We start from the raw sequence: 20,014 nt of genomic DNA, 5'->3' as shown, positions 1-20,014 counted from the left end.
GAGCTGCTCTGGGTTTGACTAATCCTGCCGTGACCCACTTCTTATGGAGCGCACAGAGTTGTCCTAATAGGCTATCAAAAAAGACTCGCCGGCCGACAGGAATGTTTGCTGTGGGTTCATGCCCACAGCTTTCCCATGTCACAGGTGAATCACACTGCAGCACGCTGTTGAGTTAACAACCTTCACACACATTTTTATTGTAGTAACATTGGTCAATTTAATGATGCTGTACAAAGAACTGCATCAGTGACAAAGTCAGAGTTTGACTGTGGTAGTCATCCCAGGAGTGTTTTCAACAGACAGCTGCTAAATGATCAAGAACAGCAAATACGCGGTCGTTGTGCTAGTCAACATTATTTATACACATCTTACTCCATTCATACATACACTTAACTATGAATATGTGCTTTGCAAGTCAATTTAGTTTAACGTTTCCCATAAAACAGATCAACGGTGTAAAAAATTGATAAATATTGTCCCAAATCCATTTTTTTCCCTTTATTCTTTAGTGCCTGAGCTCTTGTTTCTTCAGAAATGACTGATGCTGCAGCAGGAATCCAGTTGGTGGACAGGTCCCGCGCATGCTGCTCTTCAAACTGTCAGGAGTTTGAAAGAGGATGCTAAAGGAACCTGGAGCATGTAAGGAGGAGGAGGAGGAGGATTTGGGAAATGTTTGACAGACCAGCTGCCCATAGGTCCACTTCTGATTGGCTGGAATAGAACAAAAAACTTCCAGAGCCAATCTTTGAGGCCGAGCTAGAGGAAAACCCGTCTGAGGTCTCCAGGTGATGTGATTGTGTTGCACTGAGGACACAGCTTCTTTGCACCCTGGGAAAATAAAGATTTTTTTGATATGATTCATGACCTGGACCTCAATATTTGTGAACACAAGAAATAAAAAAAAACATGCTGCAGAGAAAGATTCTGATAATTTACCAAAGTTCGGAGCCAGCACTCCTCGCAGTGAACATGCCAACACTGGATGGAGGTCAGAGGGGTTGTGTAAGTGTCCTGTCACAAACAAAAGGGCAGTGCAACATTAAAAGCTGCCACTAGAGGTCCATGTAAATTAAGAAGAGGAGAATCCTAGCAGGGTACACTTGACCCCAGAACATTTTTACAAAAGCCCTGCGGCTCCATCACATCATATTTGAGATCATCACAAGAAGAACCTCAGCTGGGATCAGAACCAGAGGATCCAGAGATGATGCTGCTCTGTGTCACCTCATAAAATCTATATCTGGAATTAGTTTTTAGATTGTATATATTTTTTAATCCGTTTCAAATTATTTATTACAAGCTGCACAAATATTTAGGCAATAACCAATAAAGTTTATAACACATTTAAAAGCATTTGAAGATTGGAAAAAATATTAAATTAGAACAGTTATTTAGATCCATGCTTTATTTTACATGTAAATTTATATGACTTTATATGACAAAATCTGTAACTGAATCTGAAGTAGTAGAGAAAAGTCAAACATGAGAGGCTTAAATAAATAAATAGAGTTGAGAAAAAGGTACATTGTTGTATCTTGCCACAAGTTTTGTTTGTTTGGTTAATATGCTGTAAAATTTTTAAAACATTTTGCCTTAAACTGGGGGTGAAAAATAACCCACATTTTTTTTTGCTAATTTTACAAATGAAAAATCTAAAACTAAAATTACACTAAAAGCTTTCTTTTTTTATTAATTAAATGTATCAAATAATCAGTGGCTGCAAAGAATTTAACAGCATTTTGCAATTCGTCAGAATACTTTTAAAAACACAGTTGACAAAACACTTAAAATGTCCAATCTAAAGGTTGAAAATTGTGCAACTTTTTATAACAAAAGTTCACAAAACAAGCATTTTATGCTTTATTTTGTGTTGCTTTTTTTAAATCATTTTCAATTTTCCTCCAAATAGTTATGCATCAAAATGTTTCTCTCTTTTTTTTTTTTACATTAGCCATGAATTTATTCAGTCTTCAGTGCTGTTATTACAAATTAAGTGCTTGGAATAAACATTCAAATTGAACAATATGGTTTTTAAAGCTGCACACACACGTGTCTCGACAAGTGTGTGTAAAAACAGCATCATATAAATATCACGTCATATTTATGTTCCGGTGAAAGTCCATGACCGGTAATACAGATTTATTGCCCAAAACTTGGCTCCCTGGCTGCAGTCTCATCCGTTTCTGCATTACTACGGCGTTATCGCTCCTTTCTGTGTTTGCTCGATTGATTTGATATGCCTTCATACTCACCATGCAGATGAGGCATTTAAATCTGTCTCCTTTAGACAGCTGTTTCTCCAAATCTCGTATCCGAGCTTTAAGTGCATCCAATGTTGTCAATGTGGAGTCCTCTGAGGGCCTGGACACACACACAGACGCACACAGACGCACACACAGGTAAGGAGAAGCAAGCCGTGTGAGTGAGGCAGACGCTGGAGAGTCATTTATAAATCGAAGACAGATTAAATTATTCGCCGGCCAACTTGGACACTGAGCATGAAATTTAGCAGCAATCACATTGCCGGCATTGGCTGTCTCATTTATCATAGATGGGAGAGGGGGGCTGGGGGGTGTCAATCCCTTCATAGGCACACACACAGACACGCTGTTACTGTTAAAGCCCCGGCTGGTGCAAAAACAGGCGAAACAATGCATTGATCTTGATGAGACATGAAGCCTGCCAGGACCTTGAGCATCACAGTGAAATACTGACGTAAAGGCAGGTAATCCAAACTCATAAAAGCCCCAAAAATACACCCTGTAGAAACAGGTGTTAGGTTTACTCAAGTCCAAACGGGTGATTTAAAGACCCACTCTGATCACCTTTTTTAGTGTTCCCAGTGGTATTTTAATTAGGATTGTGTTGTTTTCAGCCAAAATCCAAAATATGCTGTTTTCTAGGACATAGTTTCTGCAGAGCAGAAGGAGTTCATTAGAAATTTCTCTGATTTGTGAGCGGTACTGTTGGTGCGGAGTAAGCCCACTCCCGCTAAAATCCTGATAAAAGAACTACACAAACACAATTTTAATCTTGATTTTCTTTATCTTTATCATCCATCATGAGAAATGCCACAGTAACATGTTAAAAACACAAACAAAACATGATTTTCATCTGAGTGGGTCTTAAAGTCACATGATAACAAAGTATTTGGTGTAGAAAAACTGTACATTAAATCACAGCTTGTTTACATCTGGTCATTGTGACCTGGCATTGTCATTGGTTTCTAAATTGGCTATTAAAAAGAAATAATAATAAAAAATAAAAAGTTAGAATTTTGATCAACTGTGAGACAACACAAAACTCCAATGTCTTAAGAAGATAATTCTTTTTTTTAACTCATTTAAATTAAACTCATCACAGCTAAAATCAAATTCTAGTTCTATCTGGGAAATTGAAGTTGATACCAATTCCTTATTCTTAATCAAAACTGCTCTTATAGGTGGATGCGGGCTGCCCGTGTGCAAAAAATTAGCTTACCTGTAGAGGGGCCACACAGAATTTTAAGCCACCCATGCATTCTGCAATCTTAGGGCTTGTCAAGTGTTAAGTGTGCGCCCGTTTTGGGCTTCTTGCATGCAGGCCTGAGGAAATTATGCAATTGGAGTGTAGTTTGTGTGGTCATCCTACAGACGTCCTATGGGCACTTAAATATCACGTGCACACCCCATGCATGGAGCATTTGTGTGCTGTAGGTAAGTGGCCAGTGTGCGTACCTCACTAATGACCAAGTGTGGCAAAAGAGCACTGTACGACAGGATCGCCGTACGTGTGTGTGTAATTTCAATTTTCCCCACAAATACTTTACAACACATTTACCAAAGACACATGACAATTGTACGTTCTATTTTTATGACATCCCTTGAGGTCCCCGTATAAGCCTCAAGGGGACTGCAAGACAAACCCGTGCTTCCTTTAAGATGCGGCCACTCTGCACCTCCACGGATCCGGACAACCCAAAAACCGACAGCACCCGTACGGGTCAACCCCCGTTGATGTGAATAAGACATTACATCAAGTGAAAGTTATCCAGCCATAAACAGGGTTTATGTCTTGAAGCAACGTCCATCAGCCCAGGCTCAAACCACAAACTTACGTTTCTATGTTGGTGTTTTTACAAGTTTTGGAGAGAGTTGCTGCGCCGCTGTCGGGTTTCTCCACAGTGCTTGTAGATGGACTCCCTAAGCAAAAGTGAAAAAATACAAAAAAAAATACAGTTTAGTTTAAAAAAAGGTTAAATGTGCATGGTGGCTGTAACCAGCAACAACCCGAAAAGTGTTCATGTAACATTATTAAAGTGTTTTTTCTCACATTCATGCAATAAAAGTAGTTTATCTCACCATCAGTTGACCATTTGGGGAAATCTGTGTTCACTCTGGAATCTGGTAACACATTCCTGCTGCTGCTAAAACACAATACACAAGTATGTGTAATGTAATACTGAAAATACTGATGAAGAATGAAAGAGTCCAAACGATACTTGTTAGTTATGTCAGCGGCTGGGTTACATACTTCACTGCAGACTCCTTGGAGCTCTCTCCTGAACAGGGGATGACATCCGTTTCTGTGTATCTGTGATGTTAATTCAGGAAAGCAACACATCTAACAACTGGACATTTATTAGAGCAAAAAACAGCCTTCAGCGATTTTCATTTCATTAAAGTTTTCATTTATTTTTTTATCTATTTTTACTTTGCTGTATACGACCATGTTCATCAGCATTTTTCTGCTAATGGAGGACAAGTATATCCCTTGTGCTATCCTATGGGGTCCAGATGACCCGATCCTTACATTGATCTGTTATCCCTACCATGACACAGGTGGATAAGGGTGGAGAGATTTCATGTAATCCATGGACACCAGTGAAGATCACAAATATTGAAGAGAAAAGGTTCGGCGCACTGTCTAGTGGGGTCCAGATGAGCCAACTCCCAATGTTAAAGTAGGATTGCACAAGGGATAAGAAAAATTCAGCTTAAAATTGCATTTCTGATCATTTTCTTACTTAAATTGTTGTGAATCAGGAGCAGATGAAAAAGACTTTTTGAAAAAGATCCTTTTTGTGACATAGAAAATACTCTGGGTGGGCCACAAGCCCTCTGCTCCGCTCCATTCTGATCCATCCATTACTAGGTCCATGTACGCCTGTGTTTTCCTCGTGTGAGCTGGAATCCGGCTGGATAGCTCCAATGTTGCTTATCAGTTTTTTTGTGCTGGTAATGGTAGGTTGAGGTTGTGAGGGGCTGTAAATTAGTGAGAGAGCTCTCAGCAACAGAGAAGGGAAGGTGGTGCAGTTGCTCCGAGCCAACTTAGAAGTCAACTTGTTTTTGTTTTTCTTTACTTGAAAGTCTAATGAAGTACGCATACAGCAGAAACTATGTCCCAAAAAATGGCACACCACCGAATGTGCAAATACATTGCTCACTATAACACTTTACTTAATTTCTTAAAAAAGCGATTCGCTAATTTACTGTTACTTTAGATTTTTTCTATTTCTTTATTAATTACTTTTTTTGAATGAAAGCCACCAAAATTTTGTTGTACAATAATAGTAAAAGAAAATCTCTGAATCACAGAGACAACTGGGAACACTTTTAAAAAAGAATAAAAGATGATTGGAGTGGGGCTTTAAAGTTAAAGATGATTGACAGATGCATGACATTTATAATAAACCATTTTTTTCAGGATTTGGTTCAAGCAAAGCAAATGAAATAAAAGGTGTAAAAGGTCATCTTTTAAAATAAAAGACATATGTTTATCTGTATAAGTCTTAATCATAAGTTTACTTTACTTTCACAATTTTTACTCAATTTCTTTAATCTTTTTAGGCTTCAGACTCCCAAATGCCGGGAACAGCAGAGGAAAAAAAGCATGCTGTGACACAAATTTTCCTGGAAAAAAAACTCTTTTCAGGGAACAGGAAAAATGCATTTCAAATATTCCAGTTAATGCTGATAGGAGGTTTTTGTTTTTTGACCTTTGTGTCATAAAATAGGGGCAGAATTTTCTAGCAGATTCACTTAAAATGTGAAGTTATCCTTGTACTCACAATTTAATGCAAATCTCCAAATCTAAAGATTTGCAGATAGGCTTTGTGTTTTTGCCATCCAAAAGTGATTATTGCTTCGCCTTTTTATGTTAATTATGTGCAGTAAATCCAGCAGAAAACATCAATTCTTTTCAGAATTTTCTGCAAACTTAAAGCTAACCCTGTTTTGTTTTCTCCGTTTTTCCTACTTATGCTTTTCCTGTAAAGGATACTGAACTTTGCCATACTCCAGAGTATCGTCTCCATCCACGTCCAGGTCCACATCACTGTCCCGAAACTCTTTGGAGGTGGTCCTCACCAACACTGCACCTGCTGGAGAATTGGGATGTGGATTTTGCACAGCAGCTTAACTCCACAGAACACTTGGAGAAATCAATGTTAACAGTATGTTTAGTTTCTAGTCCTGTAGCTCCTTCTATTCACTCATGTTTGGAGGTCAGAGCTGGTTTTAGTTTGATAAAAGAAACTGTTGATTTGAGCTCCAAGGCACCCGGATCTGCTGTAATCTGCACTGAAAAGTTCAGTGCTTTTTCAACTGCTTCTCAGTCATCAGGTTCACCCTCTGTTGAACAGGATCATGCACATGACCACAGCGATCATGCACACCTATGCACACACAGCCATGCACAAATACCTTTAAACCCTGCAGATGTCATCTGTATCCTTGTCCTCTCATTCCAGTCGTTCTCCAGGGTTGTCAAATCAGCTGAACCTTCCTAAAGCACACACACACATCCACAATTTCACCATCTGAATGAATATGTCAATATGCCTCTGACGGCCCGGAGCCACATATCTGCTTCTGTGTTTTTATAGCTGTGAACCAATGCCAGCGGCGCTTCCACATGGATACACACAGAGCTGACAGTGATCTTGATGCTACGAGAACAAAGCCACTCCATGTCCTTAGCGTTTGGCCCACTGACATTCTGAGATCAGCCTTTATTCATCTCTGATTACAGGAAAAATGTCAGAAAAACTTTAAATAAAGGAAGATACCTGTCCTTCTTCTGGTTTCCGTCTCTTCAGTTTTCCGATCCTGACTGGAAAAACAAAGCAAACCAGACACATTTATTCACACAAAAACAAACATTTGTTTTGTGCATGAACGTCATTTTCATATGTGATTCTTAAGGTTTTTTTTAGCTGAACTGACAACGTTGTGTTATATTAGGGGAAAACTGCAAAATATAATATAGTTTAAATTTGCATACATTATGTGTAAAAATAAAAACATGCAATTTATAATCATTATGATTGATAACTAACTTTAAAATTCTCCAAAAAAGAACAAAAAAGATTTACAAAAAAAATCTTTGGTTTTCAAAACGATATTTTATAATAACTACTTTATTACTTAAGTAATTAGTTAAATTAACTACATTAATTTAACTAATTAATTAAACTCTTAATTAATTTTGACAAACTTAATATTTATTTGTCTCATGTGTCATATTCTGTATGCATAGGAATTAATGTGTCTATTTTTGATTAAGAGTAACAATTCAATATTTAACAAGTGTACACATATAAATGTCTCAGCTTACTATCTTACGTTTAAAATATCTGAGTAAAGATGAATATCTCTGGGTTTTTTTTTTTTTGCTTAGTTTTATTTTTGTTGTGATTGCTTGAAATAAAACATTTCTAAATCCAAAATCCTAATTTCCTTTAAATAATTTCAGACAATACAATAGTAAAACCAGATGGGCAGACATCAAATTTGAAAAATTTATAACTTTTTGTAAAAGTTACATGTTTTAAGTTTTAATTTTTTTAAACTTATTTCCTTCACATAGCATGACATGTGTAATCTATTTTAATTTATTTAACCCTTGTGCTATCTTAGATGACCCCAACCTTACATTGACATGTTCTCCCCACCATGACAAAGGTGGATAAAGGTGGAAAGATTTCATGTAATCCATGGACACCAGTGAAGATCACAAATCATTGAAGAAAGAAGGTTCAAAGCACTGTCTAGTGGGTCTAGATGACCCAACTCCCAATGTTAAAGTGCCTAGGATAGCACAAGGGTTAAGTGATAGTCTGCTTGACTTGGTTTGTTCAATAAGAACCATAAAAAAAATCTTTAAAATGTCAATTTTTGGTTAAATTTGCACCACAGTCTCCCTTAAAGACAAAGTGCAGCCCTGAAGTTGTGAATTTAGTGCGACTGCTGTTCCTGTGATCTCATCTCCAATTTATCCATCACTGAAAATATAAAAGTTAACATGGCAGAACGCCAACTGCCCCTGAAAGACTGCAGATTGCATGAGGAGACATTAAATTTTAGGACCCCTAATTCCCACTGGATAAGTGTGGGCTCTCCACGGTGGAGGGCAGAGGTGGAGGCCGGCGTTGACCTGAATGCTGCCATCCTCACGAACATAATGAGGGTTAAAGAGACGGTCAAAGCTGAGCTCATCAAACGGAGCGAGGAAAAAAAAGATGAGATTGATTAATCAGCAGAGGAGCACCTCACTCACCCTCGCCCTTTTTCCCTCCTCAGCGTGTCTTCGGAGGCTCATTATGCCGTCTCATTCTGAGGCCCAATAAAGGCTAACTGACCTCGACAGCAGAGGAGGTTTGAGGAGGCCGCTCAGAGTCAGAGCATCTTAGTGGAAATAATAACAAGGAGTCTGGAGTGTGAGTTAGAGTCCAGATCTGGAGTGCTTGTCCTGCAGTCTGTTTCAGCGCTCACATTTCAAACTTCTTCAAAATAAAAAAATAGAAAAAGCTTTCACCCATATTATTTTATCATTTAACAAAACTGACTTCTGGATGTGTTAAAGTTATTTTATGCACTAATATTACTTCAATCTAAATATTTGTTCATTCTTTATGGTCAAATCGCAATAATGTTATTTTCAGATTTTAACATCACAGCAATAATAATGTGTAGGATGATGTTGACATTTACCACTGATGCTCTGGGTCAGTTAAACATGAAGCTGTCCTTTTATTTTTAGATATCACTTATTATTAGAAATTATTTTTTTTAAATATATGTGCTGACATTTATGCTCTTTCTATATCTTTTCTATACTTCTATTTCTGACTTGTTTTTTAATTATTGCTTTTTATTTTGATTTCTCTTGGCACTGCATCTTTTGAGTCCAGAATAAATTCTCTCATCAAAACTAATATTAAATAGTGTAGACAATTTGTGGAAAAGAAATGTGATTGACTGTGTAAGAAAAGATAAGTAGATTTTCAAAGGTAGACACATTTTTTTAAATAATTCTAGAAAAAATGTTTTTTAGGAGTTGTAAAAACCTAATAACTGATACAAAACTATGTTTTATGAAGAAAACTGTTAAATTTTTATTCGTAGTTTCTTCCAGCGTAAAACAGTGTGAAAGAGTCACTTTTTCATAACAACCGTCTGTTTGGACTGAAACATGTGATAATGTTGGGTAAGGGGTTGGGGGTGGAGGGGTGCCTTTTCTTACCAGCTTGTGTGCAGTCTAGGTGGGCTCCTGCGCTGTGCGGCCGCAGTGGGCCGGATTTGACGTAGCACCTGCACCAGCAGAGGTCATCGACTGTTAACATATCAAGAGGTCAAAGTTGAAAGGTTAATAGCTCCTCTGCTCGTGTGGGCGCTAGGCCAGTGGAGATGGTGTGGGAAAATGTGGAGATCATGACCAGTGAGGGAGGTCTTTGTTAAAATAAAGCTCAACACATGACTGGGCACATGAGTATGGACAAAAGGAACTCCAGACTCTTCAAGTTTTCACATTTGCAGCCACTTAAAGGCTGCAGGCAGAGACCTTCTGCTGAAGGCAAACGCACTCTGCAGCTATGAAGGAACATGAAGGTTTCTTACCATTAAGTCTGGTGTGTCTGTTGGACCGCACTCGGAGGAACGTCTACAAAAAAAAGGAGAAAGTTATGACAGTTGAAATCATCCGTATTTATCTTAAAATGTAGCATTAGTTAAAACGTGCAGTCAGTTTTCGTGAAGTCACTCCAACAATTACTGACGTTTAAATCTTTGCTCCTCTTAACTCTCAGCTTTTTGTTCATTCTGCTATTCAGTTTGTTTAAAAAAAACTTTAGAGCAACCTATTAAAGACCCACTCTTATTAAAATGGGGTCTTTCACATGTTCTTATGGCATTTATCTGATAATGGAGGACTTGTAGTACAAAAAGAGCGTATTTCTGTATTTACAAGTATTTTATTCAAATTGTTGTAAAGACAAAGAAAACGCCGTTGGAAAAAAGAGCATTTGTGAGATAAAAACTATACTTGGCGGGCCACAAGCTCCTTACTCTGAGCTCTTTGAAGTAAATTTCCAATAATGAACTCCTACTACTGTATGTTTTTAACTAATGTGTCTTTCTTTTAACTGTATTTTATTGTTTCTATCTGTAAGGCGACCTTGGGTGTCTAGAAAGGCGCCATATAAATAAAATTCATTATTATTATTATTACTACTGCTTTGCTGTAACTGTATCCATGAAAACACGTTTTATTTTTAATTCTGGCTAAAAATAGCATCATAATAAAAAAAGGCAGCTGGGAAAACTTAAAATAGCTCAACATGATCGGAGTGGACTTTAGGATTTGCAATTCAATGATTTAAAAAAAAATGTGAAATTACAGCAAAGACAGGGTATAATGTGGTGCTTTGAAATACTTTATTCATGTTTTTTATACCCACAAAACCATTGTCTTTGGAAAAACTTTACAAGAAAAACTGCTGTGAGTTTTTTGCATAACATTTAAAAAAAAAATTGTCAAAAAAGGACTGGTATATATTTTTAAAAGAAGAAACAATTAAACGTTTTTTTCCAAGTACTCATTACTATATATTTTTTTCATATTCCTAAACCCGTTTCTCTTTTAACGGGGCATATTTTCTTAAAACATGCCATAAACTATATTTTATAAGCCCAAATTAAGACATAAGGTAAAAAAATGATTACCGGTATTTTATTCTTTCCTCTCAACAAACAATTTAAACAAAAGTGTTTCATTAATCATTCAAGGTTTAGGCTTCAAGAGACAAAAGGTTTTTCTGTAGATCCGTAAAACCCAACACTTTAAATTACGGTTTTCGGACTCTTTCACACCTACCTGATATCGGTCTGAGTGTGCATCCTCAGATGGTCGAGGGGGCGAGGCGGGAGAGCCTCCTTCCCGCTTGATACGCAGAGAGAGTGACAGAGACTGCACCAAAGAAGGAAAAGGAGAGTGTGATGAGGCTGATTCATAATTCTGATGAGGATAACGCAGACTTCCTCACCTTTGGCGTCCTCAGAAACTGTTCGTGCTGCATCGGAGTGGGACTGTGGGCAAAATAAAATAAATCAGCACATTTAAAAACTTCCGCTGTACTGCCTCCTAAATACTAAACACTTTTGTCTTTTCAATGCAGCCTTTTAAGTAACTTCAACTTTTAAATGTGAGTCCATGTTGAACCTCATTTTTTTGCCGCACGGATAAAGAGAAAGAAGGTAAAGATTGTGCACCTATTATTTTTACAGTGTGTCACACGTGCACACACACATGCACACTGTCCCCATGGGCAAAGTTCAATTTGAAACCATTAGTGTCCACGGAGCGGTTGTTAAGCAGATTTGGAGTGTAATGTCTTTATTGGAGGAATCATTCTTCTGCTCTAAGCAGCAGGTAATGTGTGTGTGTCTATATTTGTATTTTAGACTACAGGGGTGTCTCTGTGTGTGTTTGAGTGTGCAGGGCTCAAAGCAGCCATTAGAAGGACATTATCTGCCTGCTGCATGAGTTGTCGCCTAGAGGCCAGAGGCTGTAATATGAAATATGTAAGAAACAATGAGGCGGCTTGTAAACACTGTGCACAGGTGACAGGAAAGATTGGAGATAACCCTAGGGAAACTAAAGGAGGAGGGGCCTAAAGATAAAAAATCACTTGACATCAATTATCCCCCGTGTGCTGGGCGGATAAGGAAAAGTCTGGGATGAACAGACAGGAAATGACAAATGAATAAATAAGAGGAGCATAGGCCTGGAGGAAGCTGAAAAAGCGAAGAAGACGCTATGATCCGTGACGCAAGAATTTGTGAGGATAATGGGTCCACTGATAAGATGTAAATGAAAGAGAATGGGACAAAAATTATGGAGATTTAATGTGTTCGCAGGCTGATGGAGGCGCACCTGATCTGCAACTGGGCAAGTTTGGCTAATTCCTGCTCCATGTGCTCGTGCAGCTCAGCTGGACGCAAGACGGTCTGGCAAACGGGACACACCGGCGTCTGAGTGTCGTACAGGCCCTTCACTTTGCCTTGAGGAAGGAAGTACAAGAATATTAATAATAAACAAAATAATGCAAAAAAATTATTTTTGCGTGGTTTTTATTTGAAAAATACCAGCGACCTTCTGCATGTGTAAGATTTTGAAAAATTAGCCAGTTTTGTACTTTCTCTGCAAAGTGAAATATTGTTTTTTGGCTATACAAAGCACAGGTATACAGGATATGTGTTATTGATCAGTTAAAGCAAGAAAAGCATTTTCTGAAGATTTTAAATCAAAAACGCTAAATATTTTAGCCAACAGCAAATAAAACACAAACATTTTGATTCCAACAGTAGGAATTAAAAAAGAAATTAGAAATGTATTAGCAATTGATTTGATCATTTTTTTGGGGTGTGTTCAAGGCAGGATAAGAGAACATGCTGTCATTTTATTTAAGCAAAAACAAGATTTTTTTTTAATCAATTGAAATAAAGTAAATATGGTCAGTGAGGGTATGTACAGAAGTCCATAAATCTCTGAAATGTTCATTTAAATAGCAGTAAATAGCAACATAAATATTGTTTCCAATTAAACAATTGGGGGTTAAAACAGTCAATTTTAAAAAAAGGTCTTATTTGTTGTTTCTTCAGTTACGAGAACATCGTAGCATATTATTTTGTATTAGCCGTACCTGACAACTTTTATCTGTGCATTTCTATAATTACTTCAAAGGTCTCCTGGTGAATTATCCAAAATGTCTGTTCACTTACAATTAGACGATGTACTAATTTCACATCCAGTCACTTTTTGGGTTTTGAAGAGAAGCAGAGCAGATTTTGGATGATAAAAATGAGACGACATAATTCCTATACTATTTAAATTTTGAGTTGTACTTTTTATGTTTAGCAAACCACTTTATCATCGAACTCCTTTAAGGATGTAAGACCTACTTCATGAAGTGATATTATGTCCATAAAATAAACAGATAGGTAAAAATGTAAATAATTGATTAAAGCATGTATAAATTATTTCAAATGAAAAATAAAAAGTTTCCAAATGAGCGTCTTGGATGTGTAATCCTCTGCGTTAAAATTGAAACAAGATGGCACATGCACAAACACAACGCCATGCCCCTTCTGCTGTCAGCATGTTGACATCATAGCCTGTCAATAGGAACATTACCCAGGAGGGCCACTCGGCCCATTGGGTCCCACTGATGGATTACAGCCATAAGCAGCCAACCGGGAGCCTCAGGAGCTCCACTATATCAAGATTTTACCTAGTAGATGAGGTGATTTACTTGTGAAAGCCATCAATCATACAAAGAGAGCTAGAAGGCGTGATAAACCTAATTTCCCATCTTTACAAGCGAGACATGTTCTTGCATTTACTTTTTGAGTCGGTGTGGAGCACCACAGCCAAGTTTGTTTAGTAGTTCCTCTAATGTTGCAGGAATCTATGGTTCCTTAAGACTCTGTCATGACAACACGACACAAACGTGTTGGCCTGTGACTGGAGATACAACAAGCCCACCTGTCTATTAGACATGCTGTCCCCTGACATTAGTTGAGCCATGAGCCCCAATAATGAGCAACCAAATGGCACCAAATGGCTTCTAAATAAAACATGGGATGGAAAATAGAAACTGGCGTCAGGTGTCCTTGAGAGTGTGACGGCCCTGAAGCCCTCCCCTCCCACCATCTCCCCCTCTCTCAATCCCTCTCGCTTCTTTTTTGCATCCCCTCGTGCAGGGCTAAATGACTTTTCCCGACACGCATTGAACGTTCCCGAGCTTCCCGGGCCCTGCCGCCCGGAACATGTGAGCATCAGTAAACAATGAAATCTGTGGGCCTGAAATTGAATTTATAACCACATTACCTGCACAGATAACATCTCTGAATGGCGCCGCGATAAGAGCGATGGGATTTGATTTTCAGGTGTTTTATTGGTCCACTTTTTGGATAGGCCCCCTACCTCAGACTACCCCCCACCACCACCACCACCACCACCACCAACTGCTCCTAACAGATGCTTTTAAACTTTGTGGCAGAAATTATGTTTGGATGAGTGTGTATAAACTTTAGCTGCGAGTTAACAGCATGTCACATTCATAAGTGGCATTTGGGGGTTCATGGAGACCCCATCTTGGCACCCCCGCATCCCGACCCACATAAACTCTGACAGTGTCTTAGTCAGCTTCTGCCTCTCTTCAGCCTGGGGGGTCTGAGACACCCAACAGGAACTGTAAAAGCTGCCTGTGGGGCTTGTTAACGGTTCCCGCACCAGAGCAACTGGCTGAGCTGGGCCATTCTCACTGGGCTGTGATGAAACGGACTGGACCATCTCTAAATGGATTCTGTGTTTTTTTATTTCTACTTTCTGTCTCGCCAGTTCAAGACCTTGTTTCCTGACAGTCTAGCCTTTTGTCCAGCTGACAATTTCTAATAAAAGTGCAGTTTTAGCTCTATAGGAAGGTCTAGCTACACGCACATACAGTATACATTGATTACAGTGAGTGGTTTAAACCAGTTCGTGGTAACAAATATTTTGGCAATTCATGAACAAAACTGCTTATGAATAAAAATCTAAATGAAGTGCTTTTAGACCTATCTTGTGTAGATGATTTCAAAGGATTGTATAAAAACCTGCAGAAACATTTTCACCTCTGGTTTTGATTTGAAGAGAAGTCACATTCGGGTAAACAAACCCCGTTCCTCCCAACTCTAACATCATGAGATGATAAAGTGCACCATTTGAAAACCAAAAGTTAATTGTCCTCTTTCTCCCAATGCATGATTTCTGTTGTTCTGGACTGATCTTGACAGTCACTGTCCAGGATTGAACATTTTCCATTGAAAACAGAGAGATCACAATCCTGCTGACAAATCCTCCAAGCATCAAGGCCCCTCGAGGGCATGGGTAATGGCCGATGCCAGCACCCATATGACGGCTGCCAGTTCTGCTGATGCAGATGGAGCGAAGATGCCTAACATGACCTTTTGTGAATGCCACATCACATCAGGTCTGGATGTCAACCGCTGACATTATGCTAGGGCATGAAAAGGCAGTTCTGCAGGGGAGACATGGTGACAAACGCACTGCCGGTAACAAATCTGAAGACCTGGTGTAATTCTGATTGACATTGGCATGACTGGACGGCTTTGAATGGCAGGGGACATGCGAGTGAACATCCAGGGGAACGTTCAGGGGGAATTTCTGTGAGCTTTTTCTGTGCTTCTCGCCAATAAACTGCTGAGACAACTTACTCCAACTGGCATCGTTACTCCAACCATCAAACAATTCTCCAAGCACATCAAAAATCCTTCTATAAAGCCATAACAAGCAGAGACTCTATATAACCAGTAGGCATGTGGAGATTGGTTGGGGGAGTGAAGTTAACGCTTGGCGGCCAACACAATGGCGGTGGGTAGTTTGCGCAGGTCCTTGGCACACTTTCAGAGGAGATGGAGAGCTATAAAATCCATTGGCTCCTGCCACACCTGTACAACGCCCTATCCAGCAGCATGCTTCCTATTTAAAAGCATCACATGCAGGATATTAGTCAGGGTTTTTTGCCGTCTGTGAGGTAAAGTTAACCTCTGAAGCAGAGGGGGGAGAAAGGAAAGTATGCAGGCCGCCGTTTGTTTTTTATTGGGGAAATAATGGCCTATTGAGAGGTTGGGTATTTAATGAGCAACATAATAGGGCCTGTAGTAACACATCTGCTATGAGCAGAGTCATTTCCTTAACTTTCAAAGGCTGCTGTTCCAGCCTTTGAAACAGTAAGTTCACTCCCTTTAACTTGGTACTTCTACATATCTGCTTTTTATTAGTTCAAGAATCGCAACACCATGAATTCACGAAGAAAAGGACAAATATCCTGCTGGTTTGATGTTCAATCACAACCACACTCCTCTCTGTGCCTGCCCTTAAATCTGTTGATGTCCTACATAATTCCAACATTTTTCAAAACATCCCTCCTGATTTTCAATCAATTGTGTTTAATGTATTAAACACACTCGCCACAACCACTGTAACCTTTGGCCCTGCACAAATCAATGCCTCGTTAGGCCACTAATGATCATTCATTGACTAATAAGATCTGTATCAACCTCTTGTAGAACATTGATTGGCCTTTGGCCTTTGTAGTGCTTTAGGTGAACAACAGAAGTCAGCCGCAAGTCATGGGGAGTCAGATGATGAAAAAGCTCTGGGAGGGAATGGATAGGAATCTCAAACCTATAATAGACTCATTCTGAAGCACCTCAGGTTAAAGCCCTTTTATTCTGCCCCACAGATCAATGGACATAACCTCTCCGACCGCAGGTCAATCAGCGCACATACTCAGAATTTTCTCCTATTTCTTCTCCTTTCTTTCCCTCATCTTCTCCATTAGTCACTACAATTGTTCCATCCGGTGCGGGCGTGGCTCCGCATGTATGTGTTCAATCACTTCTGATGGAGAACAGACCTGGTAGCTTGGTGACTGTTTCTCTGTGACCATATTTCTCTTCTCAAGACCTGAGGGTAAAGATCGAACGCTGCCTCTGCTCTGTTTTAGACAATCAATCTGCCCCTCATTGAGATGCATGGCTCAATGACCTCTGATGGGGACTTCCACATTCAAGGAAGAGAAGAGGAACTCAGGACTGTCTTTGGAAATCCGTAGAGATGTACAAATAAATCTTTACTTGTAATAAAATATTTAACCTTTATAGTGTGCCTTAATTAAGCTGATGGATTCTGAAAGATAACCTCCGATTCTTTAAGTAACATTTACATCAAAGATATTTCAGGTTCTTCTGAAGTCGGTTAATTGGTACAGTCAGTTTATTTTCCAGAGTCAAACATCCGATATCGTGAAAATCTTTAGTATTGAAGATTAGTTTGGTTTTTAAATCACAATATTTACCACTATGATAATGGTTAATGGCGTATACTTTTACAGCGCTTTACTATCTTCCTTTAAGGCTTCAAAGTCCCATTCATCTATGCAAACACATTCGCACACTGATGGCGGGCAGCTCCGCTGCCTTACATGGTGCAAAACTCTAACCCTAGGGAGCAATGTGGGGTTATGTGTCTTGCCAACGGACATTTCAACACATAGACGGTGATGGCAGCAACCAAACCGGTCATCCTCCAGTAAGGGGTCGACCGCTCTACCTCTGCACCACAATCATAAATCAAATGATATACTTGCTGAAGTACATTTGTTTTTGTTTCATGTCAAACTTCGTCCAGTCTGTAGAATTTTTTGTGTAATAATAAATAATTTTAAAAATAAATAGTGTGTGATAAAGTTAAGGACATAAGGTTTTAATTTTGATTTGATTTCTGTTTATTTTAAAAACACTTACCCCTGCCCAATACGATGGAGTAAAACGTAAAGTCCCACAACAATAATTTTTTTTTAATCTATTTTCGAAACGTTTCCAATGGTCTTTTAAGTACGAGTGTGCCATTAGGACCAAAAAATGTCTTTTAAACTGTCATTTTCTAGGACATAGTTTCTGCAGAACGGCAGAAGTTCATTAGAATTTCGCTTCCGAGTTGTGGGCAGGACATTAGGCATGAACCCCACCCTACTTCCCTTCGTTGTTACTAAGAGCTTTTTGTATAGTAGTTCACAATCTCAACCTAACATTAGCAGTGGAACAAAAATAACTGGCGAGCAATTTCTGAGCTATGCAGATGGACAGTTGTGAGCCAGATGCTAGCTCGGACCAGGAAAGACGTCCATGGATCTGTTTGTTTGCAAGAGGATGCATCAGAACTTGAGCAAAGAAATACTCAGAAATACAATTTTAAGCTTAATTCTTTTAATATATGTACTCCTTCATCAGTGGAGGACAGAGGTGACATGAAAATGCCACAAGAGCATGTTAAAGACACCAAATACAGGGTTTTCATTTAAGGAGAGTTAAGGCAAGTCTTTTCAGATAGATCCTGAAAAAGAGCAAAATTTTACCGGTAGTAAAAAAGTATTTTAAAATTCCTTTATAAAACCAGTTTTGCAACAAGAACAACTCTCCCATTAAATATGTTCCATTTTTGCCCCCCCCCAAAAAAGTACTTGAGCGCATTTTCTGGGAACAAAATGTCAAATGTAGACTTTGACATGTTTGCCAACTGTCAGAATCAGTGAACTCACATTGGATCAAAAAGCCTCTGACAGCAGACAGCGATCACCAGTACCCTGCCACTCATTCTAATGCCATCTACCTGCATCCACTGTCTGATATCCACAGATATCTGCGTGTGCCTCAGGTACTGTCAGCACTTTACCCGAGGCTGCCCGCTTCCACAGATTTCCAGTTTAAACATCATTTTTCACATGTTGGACATCTTCATTTCTGACAGGAGAATGACAGGGAGACATCAAGCTGCAAATAGACAGGTCATAGTCCTTCATTAGACTGAAATTAGATTGGCTCCAAAAAAAATATAGATCACAATTACTTGGACCACTGATTAATATACATTAATTCTCTCTCCCTGTATCTTTCTGTCTGCCTGTGGCGTTTATTATTCTATCGTCTCCTAATCACAGCTCTGACTTTCATTTCCCCCAATCGCTCTGTCTCTCAATTAGTGGTTAATAGGGAGAAAATGAGGGGAATCGCTCTGTTGCTTACAAGCACTCGGCTTTTCTAAACTGTCCCAGATAAACACTTTGTTAGCTTGTGTGGAAGTCACTAAAAATTTAATTACACAAGGACTTGATGATTGGTTTATAATTCGTAAAAAAGGACAATAAGCTAAACATGTTAAAATGCCGTGACAAAGTGAAAAAATAAAATCTATAAAAATGGTAAAGGGAACTAAATCAAACAACTGGTGTACTGTCACAGCTTTTTAATGCGAGGTAAACTTAAGTGAATTCTATACATTTAACAGATGAATCACATTTGCTCTAAAGTTGATAAAAGGTTATCAAATCTCTCCTAACCAAACAAGGCATTCAGCTAAGCTTCTTTCCGAATCAAATCTTTTTCATTTGTCAATAGTGCTTTCAGGGGAGCCAAATGCAGAGGATCAAAGGCTTGATGGCAGCAATCATTTGTTAAGCAAACAGATGTGACTTCAACTAAAATTGAAATTTAATAAGACAAATTTTAGAGCAAGCCAGAAACACAGAGAACCAGGAAGGTAACAAAGACAGAATAGATCTGAGGAGCCTAAAACCATGGGCTTTTATTTAAATGGAGTTCTAATTACCAGAAGTAGAAACAGCTGGTGATTAGTAAACTCAGATCTGGTGTGTTCATGGGACAAAGAAAAGAAATAGAAAACAAAATGGCAAATCTTTAAGAAGAAAGCTAAACATAATACTAAGAAAACAAAGCTAAATAAAACACTCGTCCTCAGAACTACAGCCACAGATCAATCTGTAAAGAAATGCAGGAAAAAACAAGGGAGACTTCAGCAAAAGGAAAGAGGATAACATGAACTATACTGTTTATTAATAAAAAATAATAATATATATATATATATATATCTTATCACACCTTTATTTAAAGCAACACATAAAAAAATTCATAGAAAGGCACCAATATACACTTATTTCAGCTCTGTCAGACAAATTCCTTAACAAATGTCAAATTAATGATAGAAAACATGGTTTTGTACAAAATAAAGTTAAATAAAATAAGAAATGGTATTTGATAGAACCTATATGGTAATTTTGGTTTCAAAGAAGGTGCAGGAACTACTTGTTGCTGGTGTGTTTTAGTATCTCTGA

General features: G+C 38.5%; 1 protein-coding gene across 2 annotated transcripts in view; it reads right to left on the bottom strand.

Moving 5' to 3' along the window:
• Nucleotides 1–167: 167 nt before the first annotated feature.
• Nucleotides 168–20,014, bottom strand: part of LOC101168937 (E3 ubiquitin-protein ligase RNF220-like) — a 34,201-nt gene continuing 14,354 nt past the window's right edge. Inside the window, exons 3-16 of one of the 2 annotated variants that reach the window (XM_023954130.1) lie at nt 12,193–12,319; nt 11,303–11,345; nt 11,134–11,226; nt 9,879–9,921; nt 9,505–9,594; nt 7,049–7,092; nt 6,684–6,765; nt 6,262–6,361; nt 4,513–4,572; nt 4,341–4,405; nt 4,097–4,181; nt 2,253–2,361; nt 937–1,011; nt 168–828 (exon numbers count right to left, since the gene is read on the bottom strand). In XM_023954130.1, the coding sequence (XP_023809898.1) occupies nt 757–828; nt 937–1,011; nt 2,253–2,361; nt 4,097–4,181; nt 4,341–4,405; nt 4,513–4,572; nt 6,262–6,361; nt 6,684–6,765; nt 7,049–7,092; nt 9,505–9,594; nt 9,879–9,921; nt 11,134–11,226; nt 11,303–11,345; nt 12,193–12,319 (1,088 nt within the window). In that variant the 3' untranslated portion in view covers nt 168–756. The remainder of the gene's footprint in view (nt 829–936; nt 1,012–2,252; nt 2,362–4,096; nt 4,182–4,340; nt 4,406–4,512; nt 4,573–6,261; nt 6,362–6,683; nt 6,766–7,048; nt 7,093–9,504; nt 9,595–9,878; nt 9,922–11,133; nt 11,227–11,302; nt 11,346–12,192; nt 12,320–20,014) is intronic. The other variant, XM_023954131.1, reaches the window with a different exon arrangement.

The sequence above is a fragment of the Oryzias latipes genome, chromosome 4, assembly GCF_002234675.1.
Source record: "Oryzias latipes chromosome 4, ASM223467v1".
NCBI classification, from domain to species: domain Eukaryota; kingdom Metazoa; phylum Chordata; class Actinopteri; order Beloniformes; family Adrianichthyidae; genus Oryzias; species Oryzias latipes.
Note: the sequence above shows the minus strand (reverse complement) of the source record. Positions and strands in the feature narration are given on the sequence as shown.